Here is a 9727-nt window from a genome sequence, read left to right on the forward strand (position 1 = left end):
TATATAGGAGTTTTTTTTTTTTTTTTTTTAATTTTTTTGGGCTTGTTCTTTTTTGTTGGTTTACAATTCTCCTCCTTTTTTTTTTTTTTTCCTTGTTTTATTGGCTAGACTCTTACCAACTGTAATCCACGACCTTTTTTATTTCCTAATGATTTTCTCACAAAATTCTTCTCTCAAAATGATTTCACATTTAAAAACATTTTCCCGATAGGAAAGGCTCTACATCTCGAAATAGTTCAACTAGCAGTCTATGCATTGATGTATCCAGCACAAATAATATCCTTAACATTTTGTATCCTAGGCTGAGATTTTCCCTATGCAGGCAAGTGGACAGGGACTGCAATTTTCTCGAGCAGGAGAGAATTATGGATTACAGTCTTTTGGTTGGGATTCACTTTATACAAATCTCACGTACTGGCGAACCACGGCCAACAATGGAGGCTAGTATTTCCCAAGTGCAAAGTCCTAGTGGTATATATGTAACCTCCATAAATCCTTTTTTTTTCTTTTTTTTTTTTGAGTGTATGTTCAGCACGCAGTATTCGTTAGATCTCTGCAATATAATTAAAAAAAATGTCTTTTTCTTTTTTCAATACCCGCTTAAGTGGAAGAAAGTGAAATTTTGTAGGGAATGGAGACGAAGGCAGTGAAGAAACAGCTCCAGAGCTATCTAGGTCAGATCTTGATCCCAACCCGGTATAAAACATGCTAATCCATGAAGTGTGAACTTCATTAAGATTTCGAACTCTACTTTTTCCCTAAATATTAAAAACATTCAGTTTAACATTTGCACTCAATTTCCCCGACATATTCTCCTGTACATGTAGCATCTCTGGTTAACCTGACAGCACGATCCTCAAATGATTCTGCTGGCTTATTATCATGATATATCTACCATATCCTGAATGTAATAGTATGAAAGATAAGATGCTTTTAAGTTCACTATTCGACTTAATGACGCTGTTTTTCATTACCATTAGATTAGGTATGAACATGCCAGCACGGGCTGAACTGGCGACAAGAAGAAATGATAGTGAGCTTGTAATGGAACCAACCGGGGAATACTATGATGTCATTCTGATCTTGGGTATAATTGATATATTGCAAGATTATGATATTAGCAAGAAGCTTGAACATGCATACAAGTCGTTCCATTATGATCCAAATTCAATATCTGCAGTTGACCCGAGCCAGTATTCTAGGCGTTTTCGTGATTTCATATTAAGAATCTTCAGACAAGACACTACTTGAAAGTTGTAGGAACATGTATTTAATGATTCAGTTCTACTGCAAATGTACATGAAGAATAGAAGATGTCCAATATTTTTGTTCCAGAAGTTGAGGAGAGTATACAGATTCCATTGGAAGCAAGGCATCGTGTTTATACCTTTCAGAATTTTGCTCCAAAATAAAATCTAATGCGCATGTAGTTTCTAACAAATGATGCTTGGATTGGATACAATTTGTTTAACATATTGGATCATGTGTAAAGTCAAGTTGATTCAACTTTTTTTGTGAATAATGCTTAGTCAAGAGAGAAAGTGACAGGAATTTAGTCATCTTTTCCTATTTCAGACTCTCTCCAAATTTATGCAACTTTTTTTTTTCATGAATTTTGTTGTGAGCACAAGAATTTCTTTTCAATATGGTATGTCAACTAATTGAAGAAAAAGAAAGATGCTACATGCACCGGGAAAAATGTCAGGAAAATTGCCAAAATGTCAAATGGCGGATTTTCATTGGAATTTGTACAAAAAAACAAATTTGAAATAGTCAATCAAAATCCGTCACATCATCACCTGGCAATTTCCCTCACATTTTTCCCAGTACAAACCGTTTTATTCGAAGAAAAATGAGTGGGTTGGTGGGCACGAAACACAAGTAGTGTTCCCCCACCTCAATATTTTTGTTGTTTGTCTTGTTTATTTGTGTAAGAACCTGACAAAGGTGCTTTTGTTAATGCTGGGAAACCTTTGACAATGTTGAGTAAATTAAAGTCATTAATTTGTACAAAAAGCACATTGATGGATGCCACTCATTCATATTATTATTTAATTTAATGTGGGCTCCACTCTATTGGTGTGCTGAAATTTTAATTTCTCGAGTATTCATAGAATCAACGCTTCGTGTTTTTTGTTGTCTTATTTCCTGATTTAGTCCAACTAATTTGTTAGATCAAATCGGCTTCTGATCTACTACTGTAATTTTTATTCTCCTTGCCAAAGTAGATCTTCGATACTGATTTATTCACTCAAATTTATGCATTATTATTTAGAGTAGTTGAAACAAAACCACATCAATTCATCCCCATATTGTTTATTATTCACTCAATTTTTTATTTTTTTTTTAAATCATTTCTGACCATCTTAAGATTGAAAATTATTTCCCATCAGCAGTTCGAAAGACAATCCCCATTTGACTATGAAACCGTTTTGAGAAGACTAGAAAAATCAAAAATTGCTTCGGAAAATTAAGATGTTTTTTCTTAACATCTTTTAATGTGTGTGACTAAGAGTTTTTAGAGAAAGTTACCTCAAGAAACTTTTCTACAAGAAACAAAAGCAAAAATTTTATTAAACGGACACTATAAACCCATCCTAAAATCGAACTCTATTGCAGCAAAGATTCTATTATGACAAGCTTTTAAAGGGCAAAAAAAAGCCAGAAATGGGAATATGGAGCACGCACAAAAAAATAAATAAATAAATAAATGAAAATAGTTCATTTCGAAGTGGTATAATCCAGGTTCCAGGACTATATAGAGATATCTTACTTCAAACTTTCGACATTATGCTATCTATTCTTAAGAACAAGTGTGACAGTTATGTTGTGGTTGGAATAAATTGAGAAAAAACCCACTGTAATTACAAGACGTAAGCTAAATTTAAGTTCTGTACACTATATACTTATAAGCAATTTCTCCATGTCATAGGTTCCTTGAGGAATACTGTGCAGAACTTCCATGATTGGAAGTTCTGAATTAGATGCCGGAGGTTACCATGGTTCAGAATTGTTGAAAATGAAATTTCTGTTATCTGAGTCGCTAGACCAACCCTCCATCAAAATGAGGTTAAGTCGAACCATTAGTTTCTCCACAGCATCTTCCTCCATGTCACTAGTTGAACGGGATGATTGCTCCGATGTAGAGGACTTCTGCAATTGATTAATGATTCATTAGTTAAACAAATAAGACGTTTAAATTGATACATCAAAGTGCAACAGATAGGAAAACTCTACCTTAGTATCCATGTACAGCTTGAGGTAGTGCAGTGTTTCCTGATAAAATCCGCAGTGGTAAAGAAGAACAGCATAATCTCTTAGTTCCTTTGGATCAGTTTGGAGTAGGATAAGACGTTCACACGCTGTTAAAGAGCGTGATCATTAAATGTGAAGGCAACAAGAACAAGTAAGAAATTTTAAACGGTAATCGGAAGTTTTCACGAGGTTTGAAATGCAGCAAACAGGTAGTATATTTATGCAGAAATAAAGATCCTTTATAAACATTATGACTCAACAATCAAAAGCACAAACCTGCTTTTAAGCATATGATTTTATCTTGTTTTTATTAAATAATCCATATTGTTTATTTCCCAAGAACTAATAGTCAGGTAGATTTAGAAAATCATTACATATTGCACTATTAATTGTGTTATTCTGACATAATCCGGGCATAAAGAAATATATACATTCACAATGGTAATGGCCAAAACACCTAGGAGAGTCTGGGTGATATCCTAATGCATTGCCTAAGCAATGGGGCAACCACTCAGGTAGCAATTCTTTGAGAGATAAAAATGAGTAGAAATTAATAAAACATAAAAATATAGCACTAAGAACTTTATTTCACCATAACACACTATTCCACACTCTATTCTCGTTTTGCTCTCTGTCCCCTTATTTGTGTTCTATACCCAATGTTTTCACAGTAATATATATCCATATGTATATGCAATTTTGGTAAGGCTCACTGAAAAATAATTGTACTCCAAGCAATAGGAAATTTCCAATATTGTGTACGTGCAGAGTTTAGATAATTTATTTTCATTAAGAAATGAGGAAAAATCATATGAAAATATTTAGCCAGTCCTGGGCAACAGAAGTCAGGTAGTTTCTTGTGACAACTATGCTTTTCGCATAATAACAACTTTTAACACTTCCCTCTACAGATCTAATTGAGCACATATATGCTACTGTTGAATATAATATTTAAATGATAAATATTTGGTCATATCTAACAGTTTAAACATTATATCACGTAGTTCAATATAATATCAAAGTAGGCAAATGTCCAAAATTCAAATCTCATTACCTTTAATCTGGATAAATTAATCCCACGTACATGTGAGAGGGCGTGTTCAATATAATATTTTAATGATAAATGTGGTTATATTTAACAATTTAAGCTTTTAGATCAAGTGATTCAACAACTACTATATATGATTTTTGCGAAAAGGCAAAGGAAATTTTTAAATCCATCACTTATCTTAGTCCATTACTCCAAAAGGAAATAATCTATTCTGTTGATAACCTGATCTTTAGAGTAATATACAAGCCAAACTCAACCCATGTCTCACTTTTACTTTCCAAACCAACACGGACATGGAAGGAGGGTGCGAATTTAAGGTAGTTCCTTCTAGAATAATAGCATCCATTAAGCCAACTACTATTGAACGTGAAAAATTTTGAGTCAAGGATAGATTTGCTTATTGAGATTGGAAAGGAGTCTTTATTGTTGGCATTGCCTAGTGATAATAGGCAAACCTTTTTTAAAGCGTCCAATTTAGCCCCTGTTTGGTGGCCATTATTTATAAAAAAACAATGTTTTGAATAGTATTTTTTAGGAGAATTTGTGGTTAAAAAGTAGGAAAAAGTTTTTGGTTGATGAGCAGAATATTTTATTATGTAAATGTGAGGAGGTTAAAAATGAGTATGTAGAAAAAAGAGTTTGAAAATAACGGTCATCAACCTGGGGCTTAATATTTATCCGGAACTTTCTATTTGTATATTAGGAACCTTTAGAGCATTTATGTACATATCATGTTACTCACCATTTCCTATGTGCCCTTAATGAAGTTAATAATAAAACATGGTGATAAAGGTACAAGACCAGATCATTCATATACCAGATAGTGCACGTCTCATATCCCCAAAACGAACACTGGTCCAAACACCTCGTTGCAGCCTATGCTGAGCAGCCTTGGCAGATGCAATCTCCACAGCACTGCATCAGAAAGTGTACGTGCTTGAGAAGTATGCGAGAGAGAATAATATGAAAAGAAAAACAAAATCCTTATATGGCAAATTATTCTTAGAAGATAAACTAAGTATAAATTATACAATAAAAACCTTTCTTTAGTGTTGTTGGATCCATTGGAGCAGTGAGCAGCTTGTGCTGCCCTTAGGAACAGACTTCTAGTATGATTAAGTTGAAATGGCCAGAAAGCATGCTTCAAATCTTTCAACATCTGAACAAGAAAGTCACCATTAATAACAGAATCAACACAAATCCTTGTTTGTTGAAATTGTAATTAGATAGATAACATACAAAATGCTTGCTGGTAAAAAGTTACACATTATGTATTGAGTATCTAAAATTTTGAGGTATGTCTTTCTGTCATAATCATTTTGAGTATGATTTTCATGTGAGATCTGCAATCACCTGAGTGTGTCCAATTAAAATCTCTGATGACATGGACCTAGTATATCAAGATTGTAATAAAGAAATGCATGATCGGATAACTCGAACTTAGGTCATCACCACACTTTTGAACTCCATGAAAGCAGTACAAAGAGAACGCAAAAACTAAATCTAAAAGCCTCAGACCCAGATATAGATTATTGATATATCTCAAATTTTCATTTCATTTTGCTTTAATAGAAATAATAGAAGGCCTGTTGAAATATTAAACTGGAGGCAGGGCCATGATGCTTACAGCCTTCTATTATAAAGGGGCATAAGAAAGGAAAGGTAAAGAATGCCTAGAAGATGGGTATTGGTTCACACAAGGTGACCTGAATATTTCAATATGACCAATCAAAAGGATGCACGAAGGAATGAGATGTGTAAAATTTGATAGTTGAAACATATTGTCATATTTGGTATGAATATTTCACAAATCGGTCACCAAACATGCCTCCGTGGGAGACAATTTCAGCTGGTCACCTGTAAAGTTAGATACTTGATATATATTGTCATAGTTTTTCTTTCTACAAATTGATTGTTCTTGGTGGAATAGAATGAGGGTTTCGAATTCTCAACACTTCCCCCACCATCCTTCATCCCTTTCCACATGCTGCAGAGGTGACGTCAGGGGAGAGGAAGAAGGGAAGATGTAGGGAAAAAGGTGAGGAAGGAAGAAATATAGAGGGGGAAAATGAAATAGGATTTTCCACGAAGGCTGCCAAAAAATTAGACGAGAATGAAATGTTGTACCTCATGTTTTACGCTTGTAAAGTGTGGGTAAGGAGTAAATTATGGGTGTAAATAGTAATTTTACCTTTTGAACTGAAAGGTTTAGATAGAAAGTGGCGTAGAGAGTAAAACACGTGGATATATCTAGAAGCTTCTAGATAAAAGACCGTAGAAAAATTCAATCTGGAAGGACTACTACCTAGGAAAGTAAGAAGTTCATGGATTTATGCAAGGACAGTGTTAAAAGGCACTAGAGATAAGACTGAAGAAGACTGGTTATCCAGCACCAAATTAGGAACAATTACCCTATAAGTACTAACTCCCTTTCAGTGCTTGTCTCATCTCATCTTTATAAGAGACAAAAGAGTGCACCAAACATCTTTCAAATGCACACACTAAAGGCCAAGACAAATATAATGCTCTTCATGGAAGGAAGGAAAAGTATACTACAAAAATAAGGGGGCAAGACAAATGAATTACCTCCACTAGTAAAGTTTGTGTAGTCATAATATGTGATTGATCAGATTCCTTGCTCTTTTGTTTGTGATACCCTTTTGGACAACTGTATGAATCATGAGGGAAGAAAATCTCCACGTCAAAATTTAGGAGACCCCACATACGAAGCATCTTTAGAATCTCCGTGTAAATGAGGGAGAGCATAGAAGCAGAACCCGATCGATGTGTCAAAACCTGCTCAAACACAGAAGTTTCCAGAGTTATGGACCACAGTTTACCTAATCAAAATGAAAATCAACCACGGAACAACCTACATACCGAGTGGAGATAAAGGGCACGCTGCTCTACTTGATTCCTTGTACTAGTCCTCCGAAAACCCTAGAAAAGCTACCATGTTACAGTAGAAGAAAATCTGAATGACATCATAGGAAAAACTCAATCATGTAATCCCAACATGAGAAGATGCAAAAAAAAAATAATAAAAATAATAATACAAAATGAGAGCAAGTTCGGAAGACTATATTACACCGGATAAGGATAATATTTATTCAATATGGTGTTTGGCACAAATTATACCATGACTTAACTAATCCAAGTAGCATATCATCCTCAGTCACACCGAATTGAAATAATCCCCCTATGAGATTGGTTTGGACGAGACTATTCAATCCTGAAAATGTACATGATGTATTACGCATAAAATTAATTTGGATAGATCAACAAAAGAACACGTACATTTACTTATAAGTAAATAAATAAGTTTTAAAATGAATCATTTTTTTATTGCTAAGATTGAAAAATATTTTCTTATTTTGACACTACAGTAAATTTCTTTTTTAAAGAATAACTTTTTTACTAAAAATAAGAGAAATGTAAATTATTCAAACATTTTTGTAAACAAAAAAGTAACTCGAAAGGAACTTTACTTTTTTTAATCTTAATTTTAAAAAAAAAATGTAAAAAGCATTTTTACTTTAAAATATAAGAAGAATCTAAAGTTATCCAAACATTTTTGTAGATAAAAAGTTGCTTAGAGTAACTTTTTTAAGCTTCCTTTAAAAAGTAAGGATTTTTCGGATTAAAGAAAAGTAAGTTTTCCAAATAAGGTTATATGTTGAAGGATTATGTGCGGACGATATAATTTACAATTTACAACCTAAACTTTTGTACGTGACTGGTGAGTTCAATTGACCACTTTAGTTTGTATAAGTGATATTGTCTACTTTACAATACGTGTAGCTTATCTTGGCCATAGAAGTGGTGACTTTGAAGTACGAAACCATGCGAAATTTAGCCCTTGTTTGAGCCCCATTTTATCAAAAGCTCATTTTTTTCAAAACTCATTTCCAAACACACATTCTCCAATAAAATAAATTTATGTAAATCGAAAGCTTTTCCTTATTTTTTAACCAGACATTCTCCAAAACACTTATTTTTCTCCAAAATGGGCCTCAAACAAGGGCTTAATTTAGCTCAGGGACGTTTAAATTAATTTAATTTCACAGAATATACCAAATGACAATTCTTAATCCTAAAAGGGTAGTGCATGCTCATGACCTGGACTTTTTGGAGCATTGGTGAGTGAGAATATATCAAGCTGATCGTGGGAGCCGCACCAAGAAAATTCTTGTGGAAATGAAAAATTAAGATTCCTACACTCGCTACACTATTAGAACTACTCTGGAAATGCAAATGCAACTTGAGAAATTAAGTATTTGAGTATTTGATTGTCATAACTATCAATTGGACAGCAATTTAAATAAGACACTATACATAGCAGCTGTATAAATGGTAGGAAGCTATTTACGTTCCATATGAACCGTGATGGCTGATTCTCAGCCTTGTAATTAGGCAAATTAGCCTTTTTATACAGACGAACCCTCAGAATGAGGGCATCGAGTTAGAAGAGAAAATTGAATACCTCTGTCATGGTATTCAATCAATAAAAAATAATTCTATATAAGCAGTTTAGATTTGGGTGTCACATTTAGCCATCTGGATTTGCATATTAGACAGATGCCACCCTTCCCACAACTTTAGAATCCTAGACAATCCAATTAAAGTTTTATCTGCAGCAAGGACTAGGGTATTAATTTTCTTTTCTTGCAAGACTTCATTTCCTGTTACCTTATAAAGTAGGAAGAGTTCAATTCTCATCAACTCTTTAGTTTGCAAAAGTTCTAGGACATTTTCTTCTCATCCCTCCAGAATACTCCAACCCAACACTGTTAATCATGCAGCAGACGTACTATTTCACATCAATTTCACAGAGGTAATCAGACTAGTCTACATAAATATAGATTAAAATGAAGAAGTAACATATAGATATCAGCTCCAAAGAAAGTGTAGATCCTAGCCAAAATCAGTGTAACAAACAATCAGCTTTAACTTTCAACTTCTTTCTTGTAGTGCCAATTAAATGCTAACCTAAATTAAACAACCAGGGGAAACTTCAGACCCATTAACTTGTCTGAATCTGTGCAGTTAGTTTTAACAGTTTATTTCACTAGCTAATCAGCGTACATACTTCCATTTCAGTAAGCTAAAATAACATAAAAATACAAATGTATCACATCATTTACAACAATGCATATAAAATCTGTGCAAGTAAAAAAATAACTAGACTTTTCAACGAAACATTTTGATTCTATTCTCACATATCCTACTCGTCATTAAAAAATTTCATTATGTATTTTAGATCTATTATTTCATAGAACCCCATGAATTCACTTAATGGCGAAAACTAAGCAAGTTCCACACCCAAACAAGTTCAATATAATATCAAAACATTTTCAATCTCAAAGTAAAACAATTGGAACAATTGGAACTTCATGGAAGTTCACTTCTCTTTCTTATATG

General features: G+C 33.5%; 2 protein-coding genes across 2 annotated transcripts; one reads left to right on the forward strand and one right to left on the reverse strand.

Annotated features, from left to right (window-relative positions):
- Positions 1 to 198: 198 nt before the first annotated feature.
- On the forward strand, positions 199 to 1613 carry LOC111394826 (phosphatidylinositol 4-phosphate 5-kinase 5-like). The gene is made up of 3 exons (XM_023020839.1): positions 199 to 471; positions 629 to 674; positions 981 to 1613. Exons 1-3 carry the CDS (start codon positions 366 to 368, stop codon positions 1249 to 1251), a joined length of 423 nt encoding a protein of 140 aa, XP_022876607.1. The 5' UTR covers positions 199 to 365; the 3' UTR covers positions 1252 to 1613.
- A 1087-nt stretch (positions 1614 to 2700) lies between these two features.
- LOC111394828 lies at positions 2701 to 7335 on the reverse strand. Its single transcript, XM_023020842.1, has 6 exons — positions 7187 to 7335; positions 6893 to 7102; positions 5347 to 5465; positions 5124 to 5221; positions 3238 to 3362; positions 2701 to 3153 (listed from the first exon to the last, which is right to left on the reverse strand). The coding sequence occupies exons 2-6, from the start codon at positions 7070 to 7072 to the stop codon at positions 2995 to 2997; spliced, it is 681 nt and encodes a 226-aa protein (XP_022876610.1). The 5' UTR covers positions 7073 to 7102; positions 7187 to 7335; the 3' UTR covers positions 2701 to 2994.
- Between the last annotated feature and the right edge of the window lie 2392 nt (positions 7336 to 9727).

The sequence above is a fragment of the Olea europaea genome, chromosome 5 (genome assembly GCF_002742605.1).
Source record: "Olea europaea var. sylvestris chromosome 5, O_europaea_v1, whole genome shotgun sequence".
NCBI classification, from domain to species: Eukaryota; Viridiplantae; Streptophyta; class Magnoliopsida; order Lamiales; family Oleaceae; genus Olea; species Olea europaea.

What these genes read in the sequence shown, in the direction of transcription:
- LOC111394828 (XM_023020842.1), bottom strand. Translation starts at nt 7,072, where the DNA reads ATGCTCTCCCTCATTTACACGGAGATTCTAAAGATGCTTCGTATGTGG. An exon ending in TCCAACAACACTAAAGAAAG is followed by an intron (nt 5,222 to 5,346) that starts GTTTTTATTGTA and finishes TTTCTGATGCAG; the next exon opens with TGCTGTGGAGATTGCATCTG. An exon ending in TATGAGACGTGCACTATCTG is followed by an intron (nt 3,363 to 5,123) that starts GTATATGAATGA and finishes GCTCTTTAACAG; the next exon opens with CGTGTGAACGTCTTATCCTA.
- LOC111394826 (XM_023020839.1), top strand. Translation starts at nt 366, where the DNA reads ATGGATTACAGTCTTTTGGTTGGGATTCACTTTATACAAATCTCACGT. An exon ending in CCAAGTGCAAAGTCCTAGTG is followed by an intron (nt 472 to 628) that starts GTATATATGTAA and finishes GAAATTTTGTAG; the next exon opens with GGAATGGAGACGAAGGCAGT. An exon ending in ACAGCTCCAGAGCTATCTAG is followed by an intron (nt 675 to 980) that starts GTCAGATCTTGA and finishes CATTACCATTAG; the next exon opens with ATTAGGTATGAACATGCCAG.